This window comes from Marmota flaviventris, chromosome 12 (genome assembly GCF_047511675.1).
Source record: "Marmota flaviventris isolate mMarFla1 chromosome 12, mMarFla1.hap1, whole genome shotgun sequence".
In the NCBI taxonomy this organism is placed as follows: Eukaryota; Metazoa; Chordata; class Mammalia; order Rodentia; family Sciuridae; genus Marmota; species Marmota flaviventris.
In genome coordinates, this window is record NC_092509.1 from 93,636,830 (window position 1) to 93,653,218 (window position 16,389).

The window sequence follows — 16,389 nt, forward strand, 5'->3', positions numbered from 1 at the left end:
TGATAGCTCCATCTGGCTTTGTATAAATCATACCACATAGTAATTACTTGGCTTTTTGAAGAGAGGCCTGGTTTTTATTAATAGGCACAATCATTTCATTATAATTTATGGGAGAAAATGTAATCATTCCATCAATTGTTATTTTGGTGCAGAATGCTTAGCATAGTGTTTTTAATAACACAATTATGGGATTAGTACATGGATCATAAACCTAGATTAACAAATTATTACTAAGTAATTCAGGCTAAAACAACACTTTATGTGCACTATACACATTATTATATTTTATATTTTCTCTCAACATTTATTTATTTGCCATCCTCACTACAGAGCTGTAGCTAGAAATGGGAATACCAACATGTTGACTGCTCAGCATCTCTCCAGAACTTTTCAAGGAAATCCATCGGAACAGACAATATATTTATTGATTTGTTGATGAAATCATACCAGAGGAATGAAAAGCAATGAAAAACACAAGGCTTATGTGACTAATGCCATTGTCCCAGGGCTTCAGATTGGGGCATTTCAATGACTATTTTTATCATATGGTGTGGCCTTCTGAGATTTAAAAATAGAATATTCTATAGTAGGTCATTTGTGATGTCTTTGTGATACAATTCAGAAAATATGCAGATGGATGGCATTTGGAAAAATTATTGTAAAAGGTTAAGTGAGGGAACTCTAGGCTAATAGGAGTGGATTTTATGGGTCTTGCTGAAGCTTTTAATTGCAGAGGGTCAAAGTTGATTTCAGTTGTTTGTACAAAATTGTGACATCTTGGAAAGGGCAAGGAAAATTGATTCACAAAACCATGTTAATCAAGAGGACTTACTATGTGATAGTATTTCTACTAAAAAGAAACTTAGGCAAGATAAAAGGAATTGACCTTGCTTGATTGAGAAAAGGCACCGGAGCTTATGAATATTAAGGCGACTGTTGTTGACCCTATGCTTTGCTAAAGTGATTCACTTATTTGGCATTTTATTAGTTAGATCGTGGTTTGCTGCACATGAATAAAAATTCAATTAAATACACAGTTTTTATTATCTTTTTTTGTTCTAATTAGTTATACATGACAGTGAACTGCATTTTGACACATCGTACATATATAGAGTGTAACCTCTCATTCTTCTGGTTGTACATGATATAGAATCACACCTGTCATATATGCATATAAGGTATTAATATCCAATGCATTCTACGTCCTTGCTAGAAATATCTGGGTTTCAATCCAAAGTTGGTGTAGCAAATCCATAAATTTGTCAGGGACAGGCTCTGTCTAGTTTTCTCCTATTTATTTCTAGGCTGTGGACCTTAGTAGCAGAGTCCAGGATGGCTGCTGGAGCTGCAGCCACAGCTTTCTCATTTCAGGCAACAGGAAGGACAAAACAGAAGGAGGGGGTGTGCATTCCCTTTCTCCAAGGTTACATACGCCACTTTAGTTACATCCCATTGGCCAGAACTTAGTAGCTATGGGGTACCAAACTACAGGGAAGCTGGAAATATGTAACAGTCTTCATGCAGTCATTTGCCCAACTGAAAATCAGGGTTTTTTTGCTGAGAAAGAGGGGCCGAAAGGGTGCTGTTACATCTAGAGGTGTCCACAGCATGCAGCTGTTCATGCATTGGTTTGTTAACTCACATGGCGATTCATTCTTAGTCACTGTGTGCCAGGCATGGTGCTGGAGGCCAGCTTTTGCCCCCAGTGCTTCCACTCTGTTCCCTTCAGGTCCCAGGACAGTGGAACAGGGCTTCTGTATATGCCCCTCAGAAGTCTGTTCTGTCCTTGAGTCAATCCTGTTTTATTAACTTACCAGGAACTGGCTCCTTTGGGCCTTCCTCCCATCATTAATATTTTTTTTTTATTTATATATAACAACAGAATGCATTACAATTCTTGTTACACATATAGAGCACAATTGTTCATATCTCTGGTTGTATACACAGTATATTCACACCAATTTGTGTCTTCATACATGTACTTTGGATAATAATGATCCTCACATTCCATCATCATTTCTAACCCCATGCCTCTTCCCTTCCCCTCCCACCCCTTTGCCCTATCTAAGTTCATCTATTCCTGCCATGCTCCCACTCCCTATCCCACTATGAATCAGCCTCCTTATATCAAAAGAAAACATTCAGCATTTGTTTTTTTGGGGATTGGCTAACTTCACTTAGCATTATCTTCTCTAACTCCATCCAGTTATCTGCAAATCCCATAATTTTATTCTCTTTTATTGCTAAGTAATATTCCATTATGTATATATGCCACTTTTTTTTAATCCATTCATCTATTGAAGGACATTTACATTGGTTTCACAGTTTAGCTATTGTGAATTGTGCTGCTATAAACATTGATGTGGCCGTGTCTCTGTGGTGTGCTGTTTTTAAGTCCTTTGGGTATAGATCAAAGAGAGGAATAGCTGGGCCAAATGGTGGTTCCATTCCCAATTTTCCAAGGAATCTTCATACTGCTTTCCATATTGGCTGTACCAATTTGCAGTCTCACCAGCAGTGTATGAGTGTACCTTTTTCCCCACATCCTCGCCAACACTTACTGTTGTTTGTCTTCATAATAGCTGCCATTCTGACTAGAGTGAGATGAAATCTTAGAGTGGTTTTAATTTGCATTTCTCTAGTGATGATGAATATTTTTTTTCATGTATTTGTTGATTGATTGAATATCCTCTTTTGAGAAGTGTCTGTTCAGGTCTTTGGCCCACTTAATGATTTGGGTTATTTGTTTTTTTGGTACTTAACTTTTTGAGATCTTTATATACCCTAGAGATTAGTGCTCTATCGATGTGTGCGGGATAAAGATTTGCTCCCAAGACATAGGCTCTCTATTCACCTCACAGATTACATGCATTGGAGAAAAGATAGCCTCTTCAACAAATGGTGCTGGGAAAACTGGAAATCCATATGCAACAAAATGAAATTAAACCCCTATCTCTCACCATGCACAAAACTCAACTCAAAATGGATCAAGGACCTAGGAATAAAACCAGAGACTCTGCCTCTAATAGAAGAAAAAGTAGGCTGTAATCTCCATCATGTAGGATTAGGCCCCAGCTTCCTTAGTAAGACGCCTTTGGCACAAGAATTAAAATCAAGAATCAATAAATGGGATGGTGTCAAACTAAAACGTTTCTTCTCGCCATCTCATCATTACTATTAACAATGAGTTTCTTGTATGCCAGGGCTCTCTGCAACCTTCTAGAGGGTCCTCTTTCCTCCCATTCCCTGCTCATTCTCTACACAGGGAACACCCAACCAACTTTTCCTTCTGTATGTTCTCTGTGACTCTGGGAAGAAGTGGGGACTTTTAGCCATGTGCAGTGGCTTGTAACCGGAATGCAGGAAAGGAGTCACGCGGAGGCAAGGCTTCTGCAGAGTAGCCTGGTTGAACGTGCGTTGCTTGGAAAGGATTTGGAGTGAAAAGATAAAAGTCTCATTTTTTTAGGGCTTCTAAAATTCCCCAGGCCAACATAGCACATCTGTTGACTGAACTCGCTGACGCTAAAGGTCTCCTGGTTTCCCTGATTGTGCTGCAGGCTGAGGATACCAGGACACATGAGAGGCTGTCCCCACCCTCTAGGAGCCCACCGTTCAGGGTGGTGGCTCTGCTTCCTGGGGAGGCAACTGTGAGAATCACTGGGGAAGCTCATCTCACTCTCCCCACCACTGTCCCCTGAGTGTGGGTGCCAGACATGGCAACCGGTCATCACAGTGGTTTTGGGGAGCAAGGAAAGGAGCACCCAGTTCTGTCTCAGGTGGCAGAGGAGGTGCTGGCGAAGGCATCTCAGAGGAGGTGGCTTCTGAACCGACTTTTGCAGGAGGAGAGAGAATGTTCTATGGGAGAGTGTGACAGGAAGGAAGGCGGGAAGGGTGGTGTGGAGTCCAGGAATGACAGGAAATGTCACGGAGGGGATGAGCTCACCCTGGGCTGGTGTAGACAGAGTGGAGTAGAAACCACTGAAGACCAGTGCAAACACCGTCACTTAATGTGACATGGAGGGACAGCAAAGGAACCACAAGGTGACAGAGAAGAAAGAGCTTTAAAAACAAAACAAAACACACAGGAAATGGGGAGAGAGAAGCTCTTAGAAGTGAAGAGGTGTTGTTAGCAGCAACAGCTACTCGAGATCAGACTAAAAGGACAGGTAAGAGAGAAGCAGCCACGGGGCCAGCAGTCAGGATGACACCGGTGACATCAGCCATGGAGTGAGTCTAGAGGCGGGGGTGGGAGGGCTGGTGGAGGGATGGACAGAAGTCTGAACTAGCATGTCCCTCACCCATGTTCCATCCCAGGGCCTGCCCCAGATACCCTCCCAGCCTGAAGTCAGTATTTAAGGTAAAAGTCCTGTGTGTTGAGATTGTGTTTCAATATGTTTTTAGCTTCCAGTGAGAAGGAGAACTCTCAGCCGTTTGTGGTGCTGCCCAAGCCATTCCCAGTGTACCTGTGGCAGCCCTTCCTCAGACATGGCTACTTCTGCTTCCACGAGGCCGGGGACCAGAAGAAGTTCAGCACCCTCTTGAGTGACTGCATCAGACACCTGAATCATGGTACGGCACAGCTTCCTTCTTGTCCCCAGGGGGCTGCCTTTCCTGAGTTGACTTGGTCATTCGAGATTCCTAGAAGGAGAGACAGAGAGTACTGCCCCGGGGGTGGGGAGGGACACCCAGGGAAGTGACAGTTCTGTACTGGAGGAAGGTGGCCTGCTCAACTGGTTGTTCAGCCAGGACTGGGAAGTCTCAGGGAAACAGAATGGGGCGTGGTGATCTGGTGGCCGTGGCTGCTCTGTGACTATTCATGCCTGTCATCTCACATGTGATTCCTCCTCCTCCTTCTCTTTCCTGATGCTTTTAATCCATATGCCAGCAAGAATGTGTCAATTGACCCGGGTAAAATTCTAGTCTTTATGACATTTCTCGTTTCTTTTCACCTTTATTTCTGAATAACCTTGCCACTTGTCTGAAGTCAGCTTTCAATGTGTTGCCATAACAGATAAGGTTCCTGTGGCTCAGGGTTGGAGGCTGCAGTCTGTGGTCGTGAGCCCATTGCTTTGGGGCCTGTGGCAGGCAGCACATCTTGGTGGGAGCAGGTGGTGGAGCAGAGCCCCTTACCTCATGGCTGAGCAACAGGGAGTGAGGAGGGGACCAGGGCCCCATGATCCCCTCCAAAGACAGATCCTTAATCACCTTAAAGACCTCCCAGAGCGTACCCGCTTTTAAAGATTCCTCTACCTCCTGTAAACACCTAGCTGGGGACCAGTCCTTTACCACATGGACCTCTAGGGGACATGTACCCAAAACCAAAGCAATGGCTCTCAGAACTTGAGAGTTGGTGAGACTTACCGGGAGAACCCAGTTAAAACCCAGGTGTCTGGGCTCCACTCGCAGATGTTCTGACTCGCTGGGTCTGGGCTGGGCCCTGGATTTTGCTTTTCCTACAAACTGTCAAGTGACCCAAGTGCTGCTGGTCCAAAGGCCACACTCGGAGTGGCATTGCTTCAGACCCTTTTGCCTCAGGTATTGATTTGATGAATATTCCAGCTATAATAAAAAGATCTTTCATTCCATTATGTGATGTTTTTGATACCTGGATGTGAATGCATTGTGTTCTTTGAAAGTCAAAAAGGCAGCCAGTCAAATGCCATCGGCCTTAACTCTGTGCCCAGCTCCACACGGGTGTTAGGAACACAGGAAGGAAGCATGCAAAGTTCCTCTCTCAAGGCATATTTAGACTCAAACAGGGCTAGCGAAAACATATTCTGATTTGATAGTTATCAAAGTTAATGTGTTAAAGATTTAACTAGAGGTCACAGCCTAGGGAAGAAGCGGCTACAGATGGTCTCAACTTGGCAGTGTTAGAATTAATGATTTTTCTAGTTTATGACAGTGCAAAAGCAATATGCATCTGGGTTCATAATAATGAGTGTGATTCTCTCTTGAAGCTGGACAGTGGCAGTGAGGGCAGCTCCCAGGCAGCCACACGATCATGAGGGGAAACAACCAATACTTTTCCAGTGTATTGTGTTGACAGAGATTTCTGGATCTCATGCTTTGTGTTTTTGCATCCTATCATGTCTACAAAACACCCATCTTTGTGTGCATGAGGCATTCAACACGCTACTATAAAATAGGTTTGGCCTTAGATTATTTTTCTACATTAAGTTAATACAAGTGTGCTAAGCACATTTAGGGAAATCTAGGCAAGTTCTGGAGCTAGATAGGTCAGGTGCGTTTTCAACTTGTGATGAGTTTATTAGAATATAGCCCCATGAAGGTCAAGAGGCACCTGTCTAGTGCTGAAAGTCTTGAGCAGTTGACATTGAGCAGAGTTACCTTCCATGAGGACCTTATTTCCTACTATGGTTAATTTTACTGTACACCATGAAGTTCAGGGGTTTCCCCAAGACCATCCGTCCCACAGAGCAAGTCACTAGTGATGCATCTCAGCCACTTCTTGGGTTTTAACTTGCATATCAATAGGAGGCTAATGGAAAAAAATAATGTCACCCTGTCTTGCTATAGCAACTCATCATAATATTGACTCCTGACTCGTTAGAGTCTTTATAAAAATAATTCCCTTATTAATATCATGCCTTGTGGTTTTGATGTTTCAGAGACAGAATCGCCAAGCTCTGCCTGTTCCATCCAGCTCATTTTTCAATACTCTTACCACCTCTGGGTCTAGTACGAACACGCAGTTGGCACTGAACACAAGAACTGCGAAGTTTCACTGAACAGAGAATGTTCTGGGCCCAGCCAAGTGGGGCTGACCACACTCCCCCTCCCATGTACATAATAGGAATTTCTCTGGGGAGTTTTTGAATGTTATGTAGCCTGCATTTAGACACCATTTATGGAAGACTCCAGCAGATTCAAAACCCACGTCTGCTCTCCAGTATGTTATCAAAGGCACTAAGATAATGAGGCCTAGTTTTATTACCCTGGGTCTGTGGCACATTCTTCTGTCCAGAAACCATTTGTCCCTCACTAAGTCCTGATGCAGAAAATCTGGCCTAACTTCCAGTGGCTCCAGTCAGAGTTGAAAACCATCATGACATTATAGGGAACAGTGGTTGGCTATTGTGGGCTGGTGAGCTCATGGGTCTTTCCTGTCTCGCTTCTCTTTCTGTTTGTGTGTGTGTGTGTGTGTGTGTGTGTGTGTGTGTGTGTGTGTGTTGCTGGGGATTGAACCTTGGGCCTTGTTCACTCTACCAACTGAGCTATATCCCTACTCCCCCATCCAAAAAAAAAAAAAAAAAAAAAAACAAGTAGGAAGCTTTATGCTTTTCCTTCCTTCAAGGGAGGGGAACATTTAGGGGCCAAGAGATTTTTACACTCTTATGGAACATGGAGGTGTGGGGGTGTGCACACATGTGTGTTTTGCTTTGGTTTGATTTTGGTACCTCTTTATTGAGCAGGCATAAAAAGAACTCTCAAGATTAATCTTTAGCAGAACACCTCACTTCACGTCACTTAATATTAAGCCCATCAAATGGCATATGCCTAGAACAACAGCTGCTGCTCCCTGTCTCTTGTCCCTCACCAGAGAAGGCCAGGGTTCTTAATGTCAGCTTCTCCAAAATGGGATTTGCATAAATCCCAAAATGTTCTGAATCAAGTGCTATCATCCCAAATTCAGTCCTATTCTTCTGAATTTTAGTTTGCAAAATCTGGTCATTATAGTTACAGAAATACAGTTAAAACTTCAGATAAATGTAGAGGGCTGCACACATGCAATATGGAATAATGGTCACATGGATGTGAGTCTGCTCTTCTGGCTCAGGATCATCATTCCTTGGCATGTGACTTTGCAGGAAGGGGAAAAAGTGTTCCTGGCGGGAGGCATGGGATATGTAAGAGCTAGACGCAAGACAGAGCCTGGACCATCCAAGGAACTGGGAGAAGTTTGTTGTGGCTGTTGCTCAGATAGGAGTCCATCAAAGATGGGGAGACAGGTGAGATCCAGGTTATAAGGGGCTTTGTGATGCACCTTAAAAATTTGGATCTTATTCTAACAGAAATAGGGAACCTCCTAAAAGTTTTAAGTAGATAAATGACCTGATCAGACACCCACTTTAGAAAGGTCATAGTGGCTGCAGTGCAGAGTGACAGTAGGGGTGGGTATAGCTTTCTGGGGTGCCAGGAGGCTACTTAGGAAGCTTTGGCAGGTAACAGATGCTGGTAGCTTGCAGGGAGGAGTGCAGTGTTGAATGAAGGAATAGGTCAGTGTTAAGCCATTGACCTCCACCTAAAGGATTGAGGAACAGAAGAGGTGGATGTTAGAGGACAGCCATCACTGGACGAATGATAATTTTTCCGAGGAAGTGGAATACTGGCAAAGTTTTACTCAACAGTGCTGTGCTGGCCAGAGGACAGCCGAACTGCCATAAGCAAATGCCAGTGTTCACATCATTATGAGCACTAAGGAAGAAGGGACAGTAGAGTATCTGGTAAGCGTGAGGGCAGTGGATTTAAAAGTACAGAAGAATGACCCAGGGGATTTTGACAAAAATGTCCACAATGATGTAAAGACACTCTGTAAACCTCAGCAAGCTGCTCAGTCACCTGTGACAAACTGTCACCTCCAAGGGTCCTTGTGATGGGGTCAGCAGGCTGGATGTGGAGCTGTGAGGGTGATTGCATTTTGGAACTGGTGATTGCATTTTGGAGTTCTTATCCCAGAATTCCCATATGAAACCAGACCCCTTTATTAGATTTGATTTTGGCATTTGGACCTTTTAGGTGTTCAATAAATGTTGCTGAATTAAACTGAGTTTTAGAACAAAAAAAATCACTTATAATTCAAATCAGATACAGCAAATAGTTTTGGTGTATTTATTTATGCGTGGAGTTTTAGGCTCTCTAGTCCTTAGTGACAGATCTCAGATCTATTTTCGCCAACTGAATTTCTTCCCAGAGCCCATTTTTACCTATGAATCAAGTTCATTAGTTGAGGGACTAAGTGTCGGGTGTGGGCATCAAACAATTCTTGCTGAAAATTTACAATGAATTTTAGTTTGTAATAGATGAAAACATACTTCTAAATTTCATGGCACAAACATATTTTTGGACAGACACATATCTATGAGTTGGAAAATTGCTTAGGCTTTTTGGGGCACTTTAAATGAATAATGTTTGGAGAATGCTAAATAAGAATACAACTTTTACAAACATCTTTTTGGATGCTTTGACTTAAGAAATATTTTATAGTATACTTTTGTTGCAATGCATAGAAACCTTTATGCATGCACACAAAATGCTTGGTAATTACCATTTCATAGAAACTAAGTACCAATTTTCTGTTTTAGTAGGACTGTGCCAAACTAGAGTCTTTAAAAGGATTTTTCTCTGCTTGGATTGCAGTCTCTCCTGGAGTTTAGCTTGAGTTCTTTGTGTCACACAGTTAATATTCTACAATTATAAATATTTCTCTTTCTTCCTTTGTGAGTATGTGGTTTTCTCTTAAGAAATCATCACTTCCTCTTTCTGGTCCGTGGTGACTAGTCATCAAACTCTAAATTTGGGAGAGACCTTTGTGGTCACCCATTTGTCTCCTTAGAGTTTATTTGTGATAAGGCTCAAATAGGTCATAGCAGGGGGTCAGTTATCCTGACATCCTAATATCCTAATGGCCCTCGACAACTGTTTCAGTTATACATGTCAGGCCTTATAAAAACTTATCTTTTGGGAATTTTAAACACGCTACTTTTTTAATCAAATCACTCTTGTGATAACATTTGCATGATCAGGAGTGAAGCAAATCCAGAGCTATTCATCTGAGGTCATCAGAGAGCTGGGATAGGTCTTTTCATTGGTACTCTGAAAGCTCACCTTGGCATCTTGTCTGCCTGCTAAACAGGATTTTATCTTTGCATATCTTTAGGTTTGCTCTGAAGATAAAGTGCCTGAGAATGTAGCTTATTTACAGGTTAAATTTCGTGTAGTCTAAAATGCAAGTCACATATGATTTTATACAACTTAAATAAAAAGACTTTACACTGCTTGTGAGCATATGGGTCGGAATAATTTTAAAATAATTGATCTGAAACATGCTTTCATAATATTTAGAATTCTGATTCTACTTCAATTACCTGAAATTCTCAAAGAAATCTAAGAGTTGGAGCTGAAGGGACGGGTCTCCACCGGAGACAAGAACAACAGAGAACTGCTCTCTCTCTCGGCCATTTGTGTTTATGACCATTGGCCCATCTTTATTAAGATGGTTAAGTTCATTGCTGCCTAGAGCTGTGTTGTCATGGAACTGCTTTCAAATGCTTCGTTTGGCCTGTCCAACCCGATATTGGCTCATTGAAACCACTGATGCTCAACCCCTTTTCTACTTCCACTCACCAAACAGTTATTTTGATATGAAGGTCTAAAGAGTGTGTGTTTACAGTAGTTAAGGGTGACAAATTGGAACAACTACAATAATAATAATAAAAAAAAAAGACTAAATAAGCAGAGCATTGAAGTTAATTCAAGCAAAAAAAAAATTTTTTTTTTTGGTCTGTGCTGTTTAGATTGTGTAGCCTCCAAAAATCACTGGACAGTTTTTGAGATGATTGTGACTGATTGTGGCAACCTTTGAATAGTTTTCAAGTGTTTGTTCCTTTTTTTCTGTTAACTTGTGGTTGGGATCTGTTGAGATTGAAACATATTAATTAAAGTGACAGAACAAATGTGATGGATGTTTTAATCAGTGGTGAGATGATCAACATTTTGAAAGGATTCTACTTAGCATCTATCCCTGAATTTCTTTTAAAAATCTTCAGTAAGATTAAATTGCACCTTGTATAGGGTATAGGCTTCTTTTAAAAGTCAACATCCAGGAGCGCTTGGAGAAAATGCTCTCCTGTTGTTCTAGAAAGGGGAGCTATATTTATTTCCTCTCCCACACACACATCGAGAACAAACTTAGAGAAGGGATGTGAGAAGGAAGAGAACCACAATAGGAGCTACATTGTTCATTCCATAGCTACTCAGAGTTTTTTAAGTTAAATATTGAGCAGACATCACGAATGCTTAGGACATATTTAGGAGACATAAAGAACATCCCTGCTCCCTCTGAAATTTCCTGTGCTCTTCCCTGATACTGGAGCCTTCTTTCCTTTGGAGAGAATACCATCCTGGATTTTGTGCTTTTCTTTTTGATAGCTTTACCCCATACGTTCGATCCTGTTGCATATTTTCAAACTTTATCCACGTGGCATTTTACCACATCTGTTGTCAGGAGGACCCACCACAGGGGACAGCTTGTGTGTTCCCACATGTCAAGGGTGAGGTTCTCCCAAGTAAGTGATCCGAGACAGAGAAAGCAGGCAGCAGTTTTTCTGATTGTGACCTTGTCCTGGAAGTCACATAGCATCAATTCTGCCTCGTTCTGTTCATAATTAAGTCACTGTGTCTGATCCAAATTCAAAAGGAGGAAAATGGGGCTCCCTGGTTGAAGAAAAGAGCACCAAAGGACCATGTGAGTCATCCAACCTTGGAAGCCTGTGCTTCCTCTTGTCAGCCTTCAGATGGCTGCAGGATTGGCCATCCTGGGCTGCAGCCTAATGAGGGACCTCAGGCCAGAAGCACTTAGCCAAGCTGCCTTGGTGTTCCTGACCCACTACCATGAGAGATGATGAGTGTTTGTTACTGTTTTTTTTTTTTTTTTAGTTGTCAATGGACCTTTATTTTTGTTTGTTTATTTATCTGTGGTTTTGAGGATTGAACCCAGTGCTTCCTGCATGAAAAGCAAATGCTCTGCCACTGAGCTACAGCCCCAGCCCCTGTTACTGTTTTAAACTAGTAGCTTTGAGGGTAATTGGTTTTGTAACACTGGAAAACCAAAATACTTAATTCGTCATCAGTCTTTCTTTTGCTAAGTAAAATGCCATAAATTTCACTCTACAAACTATTTTAGCTGATTTTCTCAGGTTTGTTGTGCAGTATTTTTCATCATCATTCAAATGTTTCCTAACTTATGTAATTTCTTCTTTTACTATGTGCTACTTAGAATTGTGCTTCTTAAATTCCAAATATATGTTGTGTGTTTATTACTGATTTCTAGCTTAATTTCATCACGGACAGACAGTACAGTCTATATGATATTGTCCTTGAAAATTTTTTGCACCTTGCTTTGTGGCCTGATATGTGGTCAGTAAGCTCATGGGTCAATACCTACTTTATAATCATAGGTGCAATTGACATAGCAATGTCAGCTATGCCCTTCAAACCTAAATCCTGATTATTTTTTTGCTATGCTAAAATGATCAGTTACTCATCATTATGTTCACATCTACCACCATGATGTTTAGTAGATTTATTTATTTTATTGTTTGCATTAATTCTATTAATTGTTGACTTCTAATTTTAAGATATATGCACACAAACACACTAAATGGATACACAATTTAAAATTGTTGTAGCTTCCTAGTGAGCTGAGTCTTTTTTCATTATATAATGATATATTTTTCTCTGTTAATGCTATTTGCCTTAAATCTTTTTTGTCTAATATTTATGTAGCTACACCAACTTTTTTTTTAGGGCTTGCATAGAAAATCTACCCAATAAAAACACCTGACAGTCTCTTAGATGGATCATTCAGTTTATTTATACCTATTATAATCACTCTTATTTTTGGTTTTAAATCTACTATCTTATTTTGTGTTTTCTATATATTCTACCTTTCTGTTTCCTTTTCTTTACTTTCTTGCCTTCTTCTGAATTATTATTGCTATGTAATAGAAATATATTCTATTTCTATTTTGCAAGTGGTTGTTTCACTACCATGAAAAATTAGAGAACTTAAAGTACTGTAATTCCTTTAACATACTCCTCTACTTATAGGCTGTTGTGAACCTGAACTTTAATTGAATCTTTTTATTTTAACCCCCAAATATATTGTCTATTTTAAACTTAGATTCGATTACTAAGATCTGTGAATTAAGCTGACCAAAGATGGATGAAGAGGACAAAAGTCTACAAGCTTAATTTAATGTTGATATTTTTACATGGTATGGAGGCTTCACAGAAATGTATAGAAAACCCCAAAGAATCAGTTAGACTTGGGTTCTGGTACTCAGCATTTGAGGAGGCCGTAAAAGTGTCGCTTAAGGTCACTAGATTCTACTAATGCCTTCAAAATGAAAGCTAGCTTCAACGCTTGGCTTTTGTTTTTGTTTTTTGTATTAGTTTGCTAGAGCTGCCATAATAGCCAAGTACCACAAACTGGGTGACTAAAACAGTAGAAATTTATAGTCTAGTTCAAAATCAAGATGTGGTCAGATTGGTTCTCTCTGAGGGCAATGAGAGAAGGATCTATTCCAAGCTTCTCTCCTTGGCTAACAGAAGTATCGCTATGATCTGTCTGCATCTCAGCGTGACATTTTCCCTATGTATGTATTCATCCAAATTTCCCCTTTTTATGAAGACACGAGTCATATTGGATTAGGGACTTACCCTACTCCAGAATGACCTCATCTTAACAAATTACATCTGCAATAAGCCTATTGCCAAATAAGGTCACTTTCTGAGATTCTAGGAATCAGAACTTCAACATATAAATTTGAAGGCTATGCATTCTATCCATTAAGAAACCCATAAAACAGCCAGGGTTGTGGCTCAGTGGTAGAGTGCTCGACTCTCCTGTGTGGGGCATTGGGTTCGATTCTTAGCACCACATAAAAATAAATAAGTTTTTTTTTTTTTTAAAAAGAAACTCATAAAAATAAAAATAAAGTTTCTTACTTTATTGTCAGTTCATGTGTATTTAAAATATTTTTGAAAGTGTAATTGATCTAGTATATCTTTTTTTTTTTCTAATGAGAGGATTGTTAGGATATAGAGCATGCCATTTTGACAGACACCCATAGAAAAAGTCGAATGGTGTTGACAAGGTGACTCACTAACAGCAGATTTCTAGAGGCTGCTTCTATCTTGAAGTCCCCATTCATCCCCCATTACATTGTCCGTGAGATTCTGCAGCTGCACATTAGCCATTTGAGAAGACTCAAAAGTTAAACCTGACATTCAGAACTTGAAACTTGAAGACAGTTATAGGGCCACTATAGTCCTTCAGGTAACTCTATAACAAATGCTCTCTGCAACTATAGCGCACATCATCCACAACAATAATTTAAAAAACCCATTCAGTAAGATAAAATTGCACCTTGTATGTGATATGGATAAAGAAATTAAAACTGGACATGCTAGTGCATGCCTGTAAATTTCAGTTACTTGGGAGGCTGAGGCAAGGGGATCCCAAGTTTGAGCACAGCTTGGGCCACTTAGCGAGACCCTGTCTCAAAATTTAAAAAATAAATTTTTTAAAAAAAGGGCTAGTGTTTTAGCTTAGTGGTAGAGTGCTCCCCACTACTGAAAAAAAGAAAAGACAGGGAGAGAAATGTGGAATACATTTTAGGAAGGCTTCCACTAAGAATAGTTCCAACCTTAATGGAGTAACTCTCAGCTCTCCGAAAACTCTGCTTAATCAGAAGATGTTATTCATTTAGGGTTAGCCATAGGCAAAGACTTTAGCAGTGCTTTTCAAAATGTGATCTTTCCACATCTTGCTTCTAAACAAATTGTGTTCAGTCAGGAAGGAGGGGAAGAAACTTTAAAGTTTCAGATTCCCTGGCTCTAGTCCAGACCTGGTGAATTAGAATCTCTGAGGAAGGGTCCCCAAACCTGCCTTTCAAACAGCATCCCTTCAGAGGTAGAGAATGAAAGCTGCCTAGGGTTTTCCTCTCAAATGTAAGGCGTTTTGCTTTAAACAACTTAGGGGGGTTTTTTTAGTTCTTTTTTTATTGGTAACATTATAATTATACATAACAGCAGGAGTCATTGTTACATATTTATACATGCACATGACAGAACAGTATCATTTGGTCATTCCTTGGTACTTCCCCTTTTTCTTCTTTCCTCACCCCTCCCTGTCCCTTCTGGTGTCCCTTCTATTTTCATGAATAAGTCACTTTATTTTTATTTTTTTTAAACTATATGATTAGTAAAGAATTAGGATTTTTACAATGTTAAGCTGGTATTTGAAATGATATTTAATAATATAGTTAGAAAGTAGTCAACGGGGGAAAAAAAGCATTGAATGCCCAAAATGTGTTTAGCATGGTAAAATTAAACCATTTATTTTAGTTAGGATACCACAACTGGGTTCTTTATAGCATTTCCTTTCTGAAAATAATCTTAAACTTCATAGTAAGTGACAACGGAGATATGTTCTGTTTACCGAGTTTGGCCTGTCTAATATGACCCTTTTTCTTACCTTCTGTATTATCTAATTCTATGTAATAGAAATTCTCTGTACTGGGAAAAACCACTGTATGAATTCATCTAATCCTCACAGCAATCCTGTGAGACCGGCAGTGTGATTTGCCTCATCCCTGTTTTTAAGATGAGGATCCTGAAGTTGCAGGTAAAACAGCTGAGATTTTAATCCCAGGCAGTCTGAGTCCAAAACCTGTGCTCCAACCCACTGTACCATGTGACTTCCAATCAGCAAGTACTTAGTAAGCACCTACTGTATGCCCAGGATGTGACTAGCTGCTACCAAAAAAAAAAAAAAAAAAAAAAAAGAAAGAAATAAAAAGAAAAAAAATAAATAGAAAGAAAGAGAATCTGAATCCAAATTCTTATTCAGGACCACATGATTTGAGGTTGGTCACTTCTTACTAAACTTGACATATTAGTTTCTTAATATTTGTTTAAGAGGGAAGTGAGTTACTGTACATCTGTTGAAATTTAGATGGTACTGAGATGCAGAAGTTGTCTTTTCTTTGCTCTGAAACATGAAGTTGTGCCTTAACCCAAGTGGGTGTTCCTGTGATAAATTGTGACTGTAAAAAATAATGTTTTCCAACACTAGAACTTTCTTGGCTTATACAAATTTACAGCTGAGGCTAATTTTGTAGGGTGTTACAGGGGTGGGGTTGAAAAATGGATGGTGCTTATGTATTGCTAGTTTGCTATGTTTTCTATAATTAACCTCATTTTACTTTTCCTTTCAGCATTTTCTTATGTTAACTAGATTCCCATGTTGGCTCTTGCTGGGGGAATGTCCCAACTTGACCTGATTTTTTTTTTTAAGAGTTTTCTTTTGAGAACCACAAGTCATGCTTCAGATCCCCAGCCTATGGCTGTTAAGGAGACATTCCTTTTTTATGGGGCTTAGAAAGGAATGGAAAAGAGAAGGAAGTTGGGGAGGGGCAATGGTATCATAATACCTACTTTCGCATTGTACCACACTAAGCCACTGACTAGCAAGTTCCTTTTGTGGAGATCAGGCATGGTCTCGGCCAGTACCAGCTCAGAAGGAAACTGAGACTTCTTACTTTATTTGTACTTCTCTTTCCCCCACTGCTTCTATAGAAA

At 40.2% G+C, this 16,389-nt stretch overlaps 1 protein-coding gene across 1 annotated transcript in view; it reads left to right on the forward strand.

The window, feature by feature from the left end:
• Window positions 1–16,389, forward strand: part of Niban1 (niban apoptosis regulator 1) — a 140,565-nt gene that overhangs the window by 68,883 nt on the left and 55,293 nt on the right. Inside the window, exon 5 of the mRNA XM_027934880.2 lies at window positions 4,402–4,569. Coding sequence (XP_027790681.2) covers window positions 4,402–4,569 — 168 coding nt within the window. The remainder of the gene's footprint in view (window positions 1–4,401; window positions 4,570–16,389) is intronic.